We start from the raw sequence: 16,918 nt of genomic DNA, 5'->3' as shown, positions 1-16,918 counted from the left end.
ACCTAAAGTTACTGAGCGGCTAATGAGAATGATAACTGTACATTGAAAATGACTCCCTTTGCTCAGCATGTGTTCTTGCTACTTAGCGCGCTAAGCTTATTTAAGTGTAACCTCACAGTCACCTTGGAGAGACACGAGAACAAGATGTATTTTAAGAGATTGAAAGGTAGTGTTTATACTGCAGTTGTATCTGTAGGCGGTTTCGATTATTTTTATTGTTGAAATTTCTTGGTACCTGAATGAAGCATCTATTCAAACTTTAGTTTGCTGCTGGAGTTTTCTACTAGAGGGACAAACAATCCTATATCCCCAGGAAGTGAGGGATGGGGACTAAGATAAGTAACTGGAGGGCACTGGGAATGATTGGCTCCTTTCTAGCTATCCATCCTGGTATCCCTATCCAGAAGCAAATAGTTGGCTGATTTCTTAATGACCTTTTGTGTGCACTTCGAAGGACAAAGAGTATAGAAGGGTATTCTGACCGTTGCATTGCTTTTTCAAAGCAGAATACATAGGCATTTAGAATGGGGTGGGTGTGGATTATGATGGGACATTTCTTGATTTTCTTTTCAAAGTGTGGATGTGTGGGGATGTTCTTAAGGGTACGTACATAAGTCATTGTGGAGTAAATATTGCAAATATATGTGACAGAATAACATTTAGGAAGAGGACTCCTTTGACCTATGATGCCTGGATTTATTCCATTCATGGTATTAAGTCAATCAAGGGATTGCTCTGTTCCCCGCAATAAGTACTATACCTGATTTTGTCAGGTTTTAGGTGATGGTGAGGATGGAGGTCAAAATGTTTTTCTTGGGAGAATATTTCTTGATCTAAAGCCATGACTCCTAGAAAAAACCTATAAACCTCACTTTCAACAAAATGGAAAATTAAAGAGTGTCTTTAAGGGAAATTAAAGAGTTTCTTCTCAATCCAAATTGATCTGAAGCAGTTCTCAAGAAGCCATCTTTTTTTCTTCTTAGGCCTTGAAAAAGTCTCAAGAAGACTAGTAGAGTCTTGGTTTTGGTATTGACTTTGAGTAGTATTTGTTCAGTTATCCCTTCAGATGTTCGGATCCCTTCCAGAAACTTATCAGTACCCCAGGCATGAACTGGCATCAGTTAGAGATTTGATAGCACTGGCCTTCCTCAGCAGATGATACCTGGGGCTCCTGTGGAGCAATATGTGGGAGCCTCTGTTGATGTTCAAGGCTGATACAGGCTTTCTTGGGCAGGAATATCCCATTATTGAATACTGGTCCAGTCACCAGCTAAGTCCCTCAGGTTTCCTTATGCAAACTTTAAACCGGGTCTCCATTCTTTTATATTCATGTTGATTTTAAAAACTCCTCATTTATCTACTCTCTCTATATATTAGTCTCCTCCTTTGAGATGACCTAGATCTTAGTTCACCAATTTTGTTTAATGACTACTTACTTGTTCTAAAAAAAAAAAAACAAAAAAAAAAACTTATCTATCTCCAACTTCTATATAAATGTAACATTCACAAATTATAATGATTTTATTAGTAAAAATACATTGTTAATTTTTTTCATCAAGACCTATTATAACCTACATAATATAAATATATTTTTATCACTTTAAATAAAAAGAATCACAACATTACAGCTTCTTCAATTAGTAACAAAGATTATGCCAAATGTGCTGGAAAGCATGTAAATTCCATACGTGAATGTTGGAACAGAAAGGAAGAGAAAGTGGGCAGGTAGAGTCTGAGGTAGTAACAGAGGAAAGGTAGAGAAGGGTCATAGCAGAGAGAAGACAGGGAGAAAGAAAGCCTTCCCAGAGGAAGTGCAAGCAGGGTGAATGCCTAGTCCTTGAATAAGCAAATGATGATTGGCTACAAGGGCCTCCTTAGACCATGCCCCTGCCCTCTTCTGGCTCCTTTTCACTGAGCAAACAAGAGAGACATTTGAATCTCTCTCAAAGAGACATTTGGAGACCAGGAGTCCTTTCCAACCAGAGACCAAGGCAGTGTCTTAATTTGATGGGAAAAGAAAAGGTCCCAATAAAAAGGTACAGAATCCTTGAAGGAGGAGGGAATTCTCTAAGTAGCAGAGAAGAGGAGAATTACTGAAGTGGATACTGAGAATTCCAAGATATCATTTTGCAGTTTCCCATTTTTGCCTAGAGTTAACCCTGCACACTTCTATATGTCTCCTGATCACGAGAAGGTATTCGGTGGTGTTTTTGTTACTGCTTGGTTGCTTCCACGCTGTTTCCCTCTTGAAAGGACCATGGTCTATTATAATTCATGTAAATTATGAAGCTTTTGAAATATTTTAAGGTATAAAGGCACATTATTTTCTGATTTATGAATCAAGATATTGAGCGTCTGGTACATAGTCTCTTCTTTATGATTATTTAAATGGAAGTGAACTGAATATCCTCGTAAGGCTCAACATAAAATAAGTTCCAGTAACTGGAAAGATCAATTTCTGAAGCGTTAGACTCCTACTACTGACAGGTGATAACCTGAAAGCCTAGAAAGGGTTGTCATTGTTAACCTTTAATGTTCCTGGGATCGAGATCAGCAGTTCTTTGATGCCTTGATTTGTATTCCACCTTCTTCAGACTAGTAAAGGGCAGCATGGTGGACTGCCTGGGATGCATCCTTTTCTTTTTTTGATTATGGAGATTTGAAGTTTGGACTCTGAAATATTCTGTCCCTCAGTACATCCCTGCTGTATTTTCTACAAGTGATGAATACCAAATGTCACTGATGCATTAGGATTCTACAGTCATTTTGATTTACTTTATACTTGATTGGGAGCAACTTTTAATTAAATTCAATGTAATTTAATGGTTTCCACATGTACATTCTGTTTTCTGGGTTATAGAATCGCACAGCTGTATTTTTAGAAAGAGAACTGAGGGTTGTAAACTTTTGTTCAGCTTGCAACTGAGTTTCATTTCTAAATTTTATATGTAAAGGGAAAATGATGCAAATAAGACATCCGAAACAATGGGTGTTCCATGTGAAAGGAAAATACAGTTTGACTCTGAAACTAGGCTTAGTAGGTTGTAGTCATGTTAGAATAAGGGTAAATATTGTAACGCCAATAGACGTTCTTTTGGACTCAGGCATGAGCCTACCAACAGTGTTTCATTTTTTGATGGCTTAGAGTTAGGCGTAACTGGAAAACAACTGGTATAAACACTAATTCATTGAAAATGGCTGATGAGAATAGAAGAATTGAAATGGGTTGGAAGAAATAATAAGGCATGGCAAGGGCCTGCCTTGAGATTAGCCTTCTTCCTTCTCTGATCTCTTGTTTGATGAGTGTTTTCCCATCAGGTTTTGGACAGAGACCTCATTTTTCTCCAGCTCCTCTCAGGGTTTAAAGGTTCAGTTTCTTCCAGTACCGCTCCCACACTGTCTTGTATTTAGAAAAGACAGCATGGTAATCTGTTTTATTACTCCCTTGACTGATAGCATTTCTATTCATTCTTATTTAATCTTGTTGACAGGAATTTATTTTCTGAACATAATTATCACTGTAATTCTGAGGTTACCATTTTTTTCCCTTTAATTTCAAGAGCAGTGTTTCCTGTGAAAGGGCACATCTGTTTTTTCGTAAACATTTTTTTCTATCTGAAGTGTCTTTGGCAACTTGGTAAGTTGTCACAATCAGTAGAATTATAAAGACAAAATGATGAATGAGACTACTGATACAAATTAGTTATATTTCAGAATTCAAATAAAAACTCTAAGTTAACAAAGTCAGGCCCTTCTTATATACCTTTAGGGAATTATGCAATTCAATGCATTATGCAACTTTATCTCCCTCACAGCTTTCATTTTCATGTATCTGTGCAGGTTGATGTGGTTTCGGGGGATGCATATACATTGCCGTGTTTGTTTTCTGTTAAATATAAAAATTGACCTCATGATGCGGGGTGGGGGGAGGGAGGTGGGGAGGGAGAAAGAGAGAGAGAGATAAGAGGGAAGAAGAGGAAGGAGGGGGAGAGGGGAGACATGGGGGGAGTTAGTTTTATATATATACACTCACATGCGCGCGCACACACACACACACACACACACACACACACATACACATATATTCATATATGTATTGCTTACTTAAAGAACAACTTTTGGCACTTGTATTTTCAGGAGACTTAGCTCTGGAATTTTACTACTTGAAATGAGATGGTCCAGGCTTGAGCAAAGCTAAGACTTAATACAGCAAGTGTGTCTAGATTGTGTCAGGATTGCTTTGCACAGTCTCATTTACCCATTTACCCACTATTCATTCATTTACCCATTCATTCATCAAACAACAATGGAACACTTACTAAGTTCCCCAAGGAACAATGATCTAGTGGGAGGAAGCAGATAAGTTATACGTACAAGTCAGCGAATGCTATAATAGAATGAACAATATTCCGTGGGCATCCAGAAGAAGGAGAATCTTTCTTCTGCTGCTTTTACAGTGTCCCTGACAAGCTGCTTGCAGCCACAGAAGTAGATGAGGGAATAAAATGCCACACTGCTGTTTGCGTGACGCCAGGCAGAATTGAGTTCCTAATCCCTGCTCTTTCACATACTGGTTGTGTGATCCTGGGAAAGGGGTTTTCAAGATTTAGTGCTCTGTCAATAAAATATGCTAAAAATGATACCTCCCCCATCAATCGATGTAAAGTGTAAATAGCGGAGCATGTGTGACAATACCGTCTCAGTGCTTGGTGCACAATTGATATCCATTGAGTTAATACAAGTAGAGTGTCATCACCAACAAAGTATCAGTTAAATAAATGAGACTTTTCATAGATTCACGTTCATTTATTCTAAATTTCTTCATCGTAGGTGTTTTATAGAATATTATTTTACTTTTCCATTTGGTATTCAGGTCAAAACAGAAAATGTTAAGACTTTTAACGGACTATTTTTTTTTTAAGTTTGGAACTAAAAACTTAAAACAGTTTGTTTTTATAATTTCAGTCACAATCCCATTGCACTAATTTTATAATCTGTACATGAGTTTGACCCAAATTAACCTAAAGTATCCGACTTTGTTAGTCTTATTTATAAGCATGGACGTTTTGACAATGGTTCTCAGTCCTGTTCTGACAAATTTACCTTTTAGCTAAATTTAATGATCAGAAGATCAGTTAATGATTTGGGAAACACTGTTAGCCAACCTGTGAGTTAAGTTTCTAAGATATTTTATATGTTTATGTAAATATATAAAAACTTTATTTATAAACTTTGTGTGTGTGTGTATGTTTAAACAAAGTAAGTGATTTATAGATTTTTGGAGTAGATTTTAGCTTGATTCCTAAACCTTAGTAAATGAAAACAACTTGAAATTTTGTTTCTAATAACTTCTTCCAGGAAGCAAAGTTCACGGAAGACTTTTAGATCAAATCAACAGCTTTACAAATAATAGTCTAGAATGAAGCCTACATAACTAAACCAAACATATCATTCTAAAGCAGTGCTGTCCAATAAAAGTAGAATGTGAGCCACATATGTAATCTTAAAAAACAGTTGAAATTAATTTAAATAATCTAACCCATTATATCTAAAATATTATCAATTTAACATGTCATCAGGATAAAAGTCAGTACTTCAGTTTTCAAATTTAAATTTTAAAATAAAGTAAAACATTCAGTTCCTCAGTTTCAAGTGTTCTGTAGCCACATAGGGCTAGTTAGTGGCTACTATAGTAGATAGCACATATCTGAAGTCTTCCCTTTATAGATCATTTTAATGGTTATTTATGATTTAAAATGATTAGAAAATTAAACTCAAGTATCAGAGAGGGACCTTTATAAGGCTATAACATTATATGTTAACTTCTTTTGGAAAAAAGAAACTTATTTTTCTTTTCAAGAACCTACATGTACAATGAGATAGGCAAACTTCCAAGGATTCTAGTGGTCTTTAGAATCTACTCCTGGATGATGTGGAGGGATGAGCATCCCGAGGTTCTCTTAGAGTAAATTTGAATGCGAGTCAAGTGGCTCAAAGATTGTTCTCCACTCAGTAACTGGACAAGATTTATCATTCTTGCCATTCCTAACAAGTATCTCTGAAGATGACTTAGCTGTTCTGATTTTTGGCCCACAGACAGATGACTTCTCCTAGCCCCTTGCTACTAGGTGACAATGAGCAAAAAGCAATTCATCTCTCCAGAGAGTTATTTACCACAGAGGATTATTGTGTACTTGGCCATTTAACAAATGCTGTGGAATGGATAACTTATATTGTGATTCCACTCAGGTGCACAATGTCAAGTGCAGGTGAGAAATTGTTTTTTTGCTTAAGCTTCTGAAAATACAGTAGGAATCTAATACATTTTTGAGCAGTCCAGAGTATTCATTACAGATATGCAGAGTTGGCTACAAGTAACAATTATTCCTATCCAACATACTAAAGTTACCAATGTGCCCAGTAGCTATTTCCCACTTTCCTAGCCCACAAATGCTCACTCAGGGGCATTTGCTGCACACGGTAATCCCTCCAAATAACTGTTATGCCAAGGAAAATATGTTTCATTATTAAAGAATAAAGCAAATTAGAGTACATCTGAAGAGTGAGGAAGTATATCTGAATGGGAGAAAAGAGAACGTTTTAAAGAGGGGAAGGCATATTGTCTCAACCTTGGAAGGAAAATAATTCAATTTGACAAATATTTACTCAATAATTACTGTATGTCAGCAAATGCTATGAACTGAGTTCTCAAGGACTTAGCACACAGTTCCTGCCATCAAATAGCTTATAGAAAATGGGAGATTTTAGACATGCACACATCGGTAAGGAATGTTTGATGGTGGAGATGCAGCAGTGGAAAGATTACTTGAATGAAAGTACTAAAGGAATTAAGATGTGAAGCAAGGGGCATAGTTAAAGAACAGGAAATAGCCTCAGATTAAAGGAAGCAATTTTTTTCTTCGAGTTTATTGAGATATAATTGACATACATCACTGTATTAAGTTTAAGGTGTACAGCATGATGATTTGACTTACATACATCATGAAATGATTATTGCAATAAGTTTAGTAAGCAGTCATCATCCGATATAGATATAAAACCAAAGAAATAGAATAAAAATTTTCCCCTGTGATGAGAACTCTTAAAGTTTACTCTCTTAACCACCTTCATATATAACACACAGCAGTGTTCATTATATTTATCATGTAGTACATTGCATCCCTAGTACTTCTCTTACTTTTAACTGCAAGTTTGTACCTTTTGACTGCCTTCAGCTAATTCCCCCTCCCCTTGCCTCTGGTAACCAAAATCTGATTTCTTTTTCTGTGAGTTTGTTTTCGAAGTATTATTGACCTACAACACAGTTCCTGTTACACAACATATTAATTCAACATTTCTGTACATTTCACAATGATCACCAAGGTAAGTCTCATTACCAAGGAAGCAATTTTTGAAGAGGGAGCATCAGGAGATTGAAAGACAGAAAGATAATTTGATCCAACACAGTGGTTAGTGAAAGATTTTAACTAGGAACGTGATATAGACAGCTCTTTACTTCAGGAAATATAAAGTTTGGTGGTAGGAAGAGCAGATTAGATAGGAGGCTATACTTATAATAAAATTAATGATAAGAAGAGTGAATTGTAGGAAGTAAAGAGGAAGGGAGGGAACAGATTCATGATGGGTGTAGAAGGAAAATGGTTTGACCACTGATTAGGTGAAGAAAGAGGGAGGAGTCAAAAATGCCTCAGGTTTTGAACTGAACATCTAGGCAGATGGTACCATTAACAAAAATAGGGAAGATATGGTTGGGGAAAATACAGTGAGTTCCATAGTACATGCACTGAATTGTAGACACCTGTAAGACGTCTAGGAGTAGGTGTCTAACAAGCACTTGTAAATAGAAAATTGGAATTTGGGAGATAAGTACAGTCTGAGGATACAAGTATACAAGTTTTTGAGAACAGTGTTATCTGTTAAGCTAGATCCTGTGAAAATGCACATAAGTAAAAGAGGATAGGAGATATTTACTGAAAAAATAGAAGGAACTGCTAACTCAATAAAATTTCTGGGAGTCGATAACTGTTATCTTCTCGAAAGTTACTGCAGTGTCCAGCCCTCTACTATTAAGAAAGTGGCATAATATTTAATGGGTGTCTCAGTTTTAGAAGTAATTTGTAACAGTTGGTGCTCAGTTCCAACTCATTGAATAAATGATGTTTAAAGGCTGTAAGTACTGAGTGGCATCCAGTGCAAGAAAAGATTCTTCAGGTGGTCCAGGCTAAAGTGTAAACAATTCTAGTGCTTGGTTCTCATGACCCTGATTAGATCCTGTGGTGCTCAGGGTATCTGTATCAGAATCAGAGATTGTTTGGAGCCTAGGGAAAGCCCCAATAGGATAATCAAGTAGAATCTTCAGAGTTTAAAGGTAAAACCGTATCCCTTTCATCAAGTAATTATTTTCTTTTTGAGAAAGAGCTCTTACTCACTGGGTTCTAGTGGACTGTGGAACCACGAGGCCCCCCAGGATCCCAAGCTGCCCTGCTTTTTTATTTGATTGTCTTTTCTAGGCATGAGTTCCTTAAGGACAATATACTTTGGCTTATTCATCTTTGCGTACCTAAATCCTTGCAGGGTGTTTAGCAGTTATTCATTGCTCAAAACATATTGGTTGAAAGTCCATTTCCTTGACCCTGTAGTTATTGACATCTGCTAATGAGAAAAAAAATACTATATTATATATATTATAAATATAAGCATATTTATAATAGATTTGTATTTATTTATAACAGGAAAATTTGAAAGAGAATTAATATTTAACAATAGAGAAATGCCTGACTAAATTATGGGATATAGACAGAATATTATACAATCACTAAAACCTGTGATTTTGAAGAACATTGATGACATGATAACATAAGCAGGATATAGCTCTAAATTTAAAATATAATGTATAAAATGGTAATTACAGCATGCTTACAGTTTTATCTATCAGTTCACATGTGTTGGAAGGAAATAAGTGTGACAAGAATTCCTCTTACGGTGAGGGCTATTTTTGTTTAGGAAGGTATATTGAGCCTAATTGAGTAGAAAATAAAACACAGAGATCATGTGTTAATAGTAATAATGAAGCAGAGTGAAAAGAGTGACAGAGGGAGTGTATTTTATATAAAGTGGTCACGGAAGGCTTCTCTGATAAGTCACATTTGGGCAGAAACTTGGGTATGGGAGATGAACCAGTGTGTTTGTTTGCTGGTGGGAATGATCCAGTGAAGACAGAATGTTTGACAATGGAGTGGGGAGAAGGGACAGCCATAGGAGCCATGTCCTTGACTAGGCCCAGGTGAGAAGTTAGCCTAAGCTGTGGGTGTAAATGATTCCTTCACCATGAAGGCGGGGCATGTGCCTGCTGTTGCTGGACGTTAATAGGTATCGGTGCGGGAGTTTACGAAAGTTCTCTTCTGATTGCTTCTATCTTCTCAGTACAATAGAAGAAAAGTCATCAAATAAGAGTGAGAAGGGATAAGAAAAGAGGGGATGTATAAAATAGTCATGTATGAGAGTGGGAGTCAATCAAGTTAAAAAGCATATAACAATTTCTATTTTCTGTATTTTTGGTGAATTTTTATTATTTTTTTTCTTTTCCTGACTCTTTTAAGTTTAGTTTATTTACTTATTTTTATTGAAATACAGTTGATTTACAATGTCATGTTAGTTTCAGGTGTACAGCAAAGTGTACTTAGATAATCTCGAGTTAGGTAATCTTCACTTAGATAATCTCGAGTTCGATCCATGTCGCTGCAAATGGCATTATTTCATTCTTTTTTACGGTTAATATTCCATTGTATATACATACACACCACGTCTTCTTTATCCATTCATCTGTCGATGGACATTTAGGTTGCTTCCATGTCTTGGCTATTGTAAATAGTGGTGCAGTGAACATCGGGGTGCATGTATCATTTTGAATTATGGTTTTCTTCGGATATGTGCCTAGGAGTGGGATTGTAGGATCATATGGGTGAATTTTTAATTTATGCATAAGTACAGGTTTTTCTAACACTGCATCACTTTATATCTTTTCCATCTCCTTGTAACCAAAGTGGTTAATCCAGTGGCAAACTGACAGAAAATAAAAGTGAAGACAACCGCTCAGTTCTAGAGCTCCTACAGCAACTTGTAATAACTAAGGTATCTCTTTTCTGCTAATGAAATAATTGACTTTTTTCTCACTGCTCCTCAACAGGGTGGTGGCGATTGTCCAGAAATGAGTATTGGAGCTATAAAAATTGCCTTGGAGATTTCTCTTCCTGGTTCTTTCATCTATGTTTTCACTGATGCACGGTCCAAGGATTATCGGCTCACTCATGAGGTGCTGCAGCTTATCCAACAGAAACAGTCACAAGTGAGTAGGAATCAACTCCCCACCACTGAATTTTCCATCTGAACACAGCTGTAAGAAATACAAGAGATTGCCTCCCCTCCCTGACTATACTATGTGTGACAGATGTCAATAATTACAACTATTGATCCATATATATGGACTCCAATATGTATGTGTCATTTAATCTAAACATGTTAAATGGATATGTGATATTTGTATATAGCATATGAATGCCTTGTTCCATAATATGGAGAAGAAATGATTAGAGTTTAATTAAGATGCTTGTTACCATCTTATCCTTATAACTGACAAAAACATAGCCCTGACAGAAAAGGCCTGTATTTCAAATATCGCCTCCTGTGTGGAATCTTGTCTGACTCAGTTACTCATTGTATCAGTTAGCTATTGCTGCATAACAAGCTGTTCTCTCAATGACTTAAAACAATAATCATTTATTTCTCACATGTTTGCAGGTTTCAGTTTTGCTAGACTATGCTTGCTCACTTGTGTATCTGGGCATAGTTTGGGTTTGGCTTATCTAGGTGATCTTGGGATGACTTGGCTCTGCCTTTCAGGTTTCTCAGCCACTTTCTGAGACCAGGAAGCTAGTTTAGGCATGTTCTTCTCATGACCAATGCAGAAACACTAGAGAGCAAGTGGAAATACCCAAGGCCTCTTGAGTTCAGGCTTAGAACCAGTAGAATGCATATCTATATCTATATATCTTCCACTTGCTTGGTAGTATGTAAATACATAGTAAGTGCTCAATAAGTATATATTGGTTTCTGAGAACCCTTTAAACTATCTTCTTTTTTCAAAAATCATAGGTGGTATTTGTGCTCACTGGAGATTGTGATGACAGGGGCCATATTGGATATAGAGTCTATGAAGAAATTGCCTCTACAAGTTCTGGTCAAGTGTTCCATCTGGACAAAAAACAAGTTAATGAGGTCAGTTTAATAAAGTGGGTCTACTTTATTACCAGCTACCTTACCAACATCAGTTAGGCAAACCTAATTGTGTCAGTTTTGATTTCAAAAACAATTCAAACAAAAAAGCATTTTCCCCCATTCCCCACAGATCAATAAAGTCATTAAAACAATGTGGAGAAACATAGATTTATCTGGTATTAATTTCTAGACTGTATTATGCTATACTGATAAATTATTTAGATTTAAGCATACATTTATTTAAAATTCATTTAGTGGAACTTGAAAACTTTTGTAGTTGTTGTTGTTTAGTAAGGTCAGTTTATATTTCTGATGTACAGCTTTTGGATAGCTGGTAAAATGAGGCTTGATTTGACTTTTACTTGACTCATTTTACATTCGTTTACTGAAGTAGAATATAAAAAAGTGAGTTATTAAGCCAAATTCTAATGAAGTTTGATCTCTAAGATTAAAAGTAAAAAACTATAACTCAGTAACTATATACTTATCTAAAAATTTTTATGATAATAAAATCTATAACTTATATGCTAAGAAGATCTTGGTACTTCTAAAGAAGTGTTTGAGATATACTTAACTGTCATGATTATTTCTTTCTTTTTGTTACCTTTCCTTGACCTTACTTGTGATGATAAAATATTGTTTACTTATTTATTTGGCTCCCACTTAAGTTTCTAGGAACATGCCAGAACAAAGATAAAATTTTACGTGGGTATAATTCACATTTGATTTGATGTGGTCAGTGTATCGAAAAAATTCTATAGTTTTTTGTTTGTCATTACTGCAATTAGTATTATTTAAAATTTTTCTTAACGAACAATTTTTCAACTATTGGTTGAAAGATAACAAGCATGATTGACTGTATATATATATATATTCACAGATACTTAACACACACATATATATATATATAGGCACATATATGTAGATATATGTTTGTGTGTGTATATTTTCTTTTTTCCTCTTTCTTTTTTTTTTTTCTTGGCGGTACACGGGGCTCTCACTGCCGTGGCCTCTCCCGTTGCGGAGCACAGGCTCCGGACACGCAGGCTCAGCGGCCATGGCTCACAGGCCCAGCCGCTTCGTGGCATGTGGGATCTTCCCAGACCGGGGCACGAACCCGTGTCCCCTGCATTGGTAGGCAGACTCTCAACCACTGCGCCACCAGGGAAGCCCTTTTTTTCCTCTTTCTTTGTGATCTAATATGTGATAAATATTTAAGTTTCTGATGTGAGCTAAAAGTATGGGTTTCTCTTTGTAGGACAGGATTTTATATATATATGTATAAATATATGTATACACATATATAAAACCTGGAGAGTGTTATGCTTAGTAAAATAAGACAGAGAAAAACAAATACTGTATATTTTCACTTATATGTGGAATCTAAAAAAAATAAAACAAACAGATGTAACAAAACAGAAATAGACTCACAGATACAGAGAACAAATTATTGGTTACCAGAGGGGAATGGGTGGGTGAGGGGGCAAAATAGATGAAGGGGTTTAAAAGGTACAAACTACTAAGTATAAAAAAATAAGTTTTAAGGATATAATGGACAGCACAGGGAATATAGTCAATATACAGGTTCTATGAATTTCATGACAAACTTCCTTGTCTTGAAAGAAGTGGTTCAGTAGTCCTCTTATAACTAAAGAGTTCCTATTACATCATGGTGGAACTAATAGGACATTGCGTATTTCTAGAATAAACATTTTAGCAAAAATATTTTTTATTAATATGTGATATACAAACCTGGGAGGTTACTTTAGTCCAAATGTTTTCTCTTCTTGCAAGAAACAGCCTTAGAGTGATACGTGGCTTGAGTCCATATTGTGTCCACTGTAGTGATCCAGAAATGCCTGGGCAGGTCTGACAACTACTCAACTACTGAGCCCTTAGCAGTTATTTGAGTAAACATCTGCATGAGAATTTGGGAGCCTGGGAAGAGAAGAGTTGGAGAAGAGTGCAGGACCGTCTCAGGAACTGGGTTTCTTGTCCCATCCCATACACTGTGCTTGACCCTAATGACCTCACACTGGCCAGAGTGGACATCGTTAAAAAATCTACAAACAATAAATGCTGGAGAGGGTGTGGAGAAAAGGGAACCCTCTGGCACTGTTGGTGGGAATGTAAATTGGTACAGCCACTATGGAGAACAGTATGGAGGTTCCTTAAAAAACTAAAAATAGAACTGCATATGACCCAGCAATCCCCCTATTGGGCATATACCCTGAGAAAACTGTAATTCAAAAAAGACACATGTACCACAATGTTTATTGCAGCACTATTTACAATAGCCAGGACATGGAAATAACTTAAATGTCCAACAATAGATAAATGGATAAAGAAGATGTGGTACATATATACAATGGAATATTACTCAGCCATAAAAAGGAACAAAATTGGGTCATTTGTAGTGATGTGGATGGACCTAGAGAGTGTCATACAGAGTGAAGTAAGTCAGAAAGAGAAAAGCAAATATCATACATTAACACAAATATTGGAATCTAGAAAAATAGTACAGATGAACCTACTTGTAGGGCAGGAATCAAGACGTAGATGTAGAGAATGGACATGTGGACACGGTGGGGAAGGGGATGATGGGACGAATTGGAAGATTAGGTTTGACATAAATACACTACCATGTGTAAAATAGATAGCTAGTGAGAACCTGCTGTATGGCACAGGGGGCTCGGCTCAGTGCTCTGTGATGGCCTAGATTGGTGGGATGGAGGGGAGGGAGGTCCAAGAGGAAGGCGATATAGGTATACATATAGCCGATTCACTTCACTGTACAGCAGAAACTAAGACAAATTGTAAAGCAATTTTACTCCAATTAAAAAAAAAAGAAAGGCCACTATTTGGAGTTGCTTTTTAACCTGGAATTATGTAAGACTCTGGGGTACAGTCAGTATCATCAGCACAAAGTAGGGCATAAGTGAGGAAAAGCAACATTCTCTCTTGCATCAATGGGGATACCATCTGCTTAGGGGGTTGTGAGGCTTTTGGGAGAAGTGGCAGTGGTGTTCAGTGTAGACAGATGGGGCATTGCTGCCAGCAGAGGATACCCAGTAGACAGGGTGGTTCTCAGCAGAAGGTATTAGAGAAGAGGTGAGAAGAGACATGGCCGTGGTCAGCACCTAGAGCATTTAAAAGAACAGTTGCTTGAACCTGCCGTGAGCAGTCAGGCATAACTTGGAAGTTCTCAGAACAAACTGGGTAAACTTTTAGGGGGAACCATAGGACTTTTTTAGGAGTTGGGCCATAGAGCTAGAATATAACCTCGTCTGTCCCATAAATGTAACTCTATATTCATATACTCAGAGACAATTGATTTATGCAAAATTGAAAATACTGTTGTTGGAACTTCCCTGGTGGTCCAGTGGTTAAGAATCTGCCTGCCAATGCAAGGTACACGGGTTCGAGCCCTGGTTTGGGAAGATCCCACATGCTGCGGAGCAATTAAACCCATGCGCCACACCTACTGAAGCCTGCACACCTAGAGCCCATGCTTTGCAACAAGAGAAGCCACCACAACGAGAAGCTTGTGCACTGCAACGAAGAGTAGCCCCTGCTCGCCGCAACTAGAGAAAGCCCGCGCACAGTAACAAAGACCCAATGCAGCCAAAAATAAAAAAAATAAATAAATTAAAAAAAACAAACAGAAGCAGTATTGTAACAAATTCAATAAAGACTTGAAAAGGAAAATGGTCCACATCAAAAAAAAAATCTTTAAAAAAAAAGAAAAGAAAATACTGTTGTCTTAAATGGAGAATATGAGCCCTACAGAGGTACAGGCTTACTTATTAAGAAATGGGGTAATGCATATTTTTTATAGTCCTAATAATTCTGACAATTACCAAGTAATTTATAGGAACAATTTAAAAAATTTGGTGTGAATTACAGAAAATTTTATAGATATATGTATATAACATAAATTTAACCCACTGCAATCTTAATAGTGTTTTTCTCCCAGATCTTCAACTGATATTTTGATCTTTAACTTTAGCTAGGCAGAAAAGGGCTAGCAAAAAGCATTGCTAAAATCGTCCGTTTTTATAAGCTGGAGTTTGATGCCAACAGGGACGGGCTTTAATTCATATGTCAACCGTAGCATTTCCAATCCGCCTTTCAGGTTGTTCAGGAAAGGTCATCTCATATACTTTGTGCCACTGAGATGCGGGGAAATTTAGCTAAGGGTATCTTGGAAAAGTTGTCTTCTAGATATTGTCCTGCATGGATGTGAATTCCAGATCTGGTACAGGCATCTTCATACAAGTCTGAGGATGAAACAAATACAAGGCGGAGGAAAGAGCTAAGAAAATCCAGAGCCTTTGGCTTAAGTCAACACTCAGACCATCCTACCTCTAAGCCTCTGAATCAGGGAAGTGATCTTTTTGTTTAAGCCAGTTAGAGTTGAGTATTAAGTTACCTAAAGATAAATGTATTCTAACTGATAAAAATTCTATATTTCTTTGTGACATGGTCTCTGTAAGTCCCAGTTTCCTTGTTTGTAAAATGAGGATAATAGAATTATACACTTCAGGAAGTTGTTATAAGGTTAAATGAGATAATGCATGTAAAATGTTCTACACAGGTCTGATACAGGGTAAGTGCCCCATAAATGTTAACTGGTATTGTTACAATCCTCATAATGTTGTTATTTTGCTTTCGAAGTGGGGAAATTGTGCCACTGTGTTTGTTAGAAACCAGGTGGCTAGTTGTCGGTTGCTGGGAAGTAAATTTGAGTGGGAGAGTCTAGGAAAAGGCTGGAGAGATGGTTCTTTTTTGATGTGTGTGAAAAAAGATACTGTGAGGGGTTACTGGAATTGTATGAGCCAATATGTGCTTTAAAGCCACCAAAGTAAAAGCTTTTGTTAACAAAAAGCAGAGTGACAGTGTTAAAATTGGATTTGCAAAATTTTTAGCAGATAATTTAGCCATTTTTCTTTTCTCATTGTTCCAGATTCTCCTATTATATAAATATTTTAACTCTAGAGAATATAGATGCTTTAATGATAACTGCACATTTAATAGATTTAAGAACTGCAGTGAAGCCATGCCCGTACTGAGTCCTTTCATTTTATTAGAGCGATTTTTCATCTACTGTTTCTAAAGGAATCTGTAGAGTATTATGCTTTTACTCTCTTAACCTTGTTCGCCGATTTCCTAACCTAGTGGGATATATTTTGTATCAACTCTCTCTTGAGATAACTTGTAGTTGTTTTCTTTCTTCCTGTTCTTTTTTTAAAGAAGGTCTAGGTATCTTTCATCTTTTTTTTTTTAACATAAAAGAGAAACCAAAGTAAAGAAATTATTTGGCTGAACATCAGAGGCACGTAAATCATTGTATGGTGTTACAGTTTGGAAATACAAGTTAAGACACATCTAAAGGATGTACTTAAACCGTTCACCTTTGAAGATGGAAAGGAACTAAACAGTCTAACTCTTTCATTTCTTTGTAAACTGGGTGATTGTCAATGATCTAATTAATGCCTCCTAGGTTTAAGCAAAGTCCAAGTTTGAAATCTCAGAGTTACCCACAGATGTTATACTCTTGTGTCCAAGAACCTAACACAGAAAAATCCACTATCAAATGGATAATTCACTTGTTCTGAGTTTC

The 16,918-nt window shown here is 36.6% G+C and overlaps 1 protein-coding gene across 1 annotated transcript in view; it reads left to right on the top strand.

The window, feature by feature from the left end:
- Positions 1-16,918, top strand: part of HMCN1 (hemicentin 1) — a 522,545-nt gene that overhangs the window by 114,053 nt on the left and 391,574 nt on the right. The window contains exons 3-4 of the mRNA XM_033853373.2: positions 10,208-10,366; positions 11,173-11,295. Coding sequence (XP_033709264.1) covers positions 10,208-10,366; positions 11,173-11,295 — 282 coding nt within the window. The remainder of the gene's footprint in view (positions 1-10,207; positions 10,367-11,172; positions 11,296-16,918) is intronic.

This window comes from Tursiops truncatus, chromosome 1 (assembly GCF_011762595.2).
Source record: "Tursiops truncatus isolate mTurTru1 chromosome 1, mTurTru1.mat.Y, whole genome shotgun sequence".
Lineage (NCBI taxonomy): Eukaryota > Metazoa > Chordata > Mammalia > Artiodactyla > Delphinidae > Tursiops > Tursiops truncatus.
The sequence above is the reverse complement of the archived record's forward strand: the minus strand, read 5'-3'. Positions and strand labels throughout refer to the sequence as shown.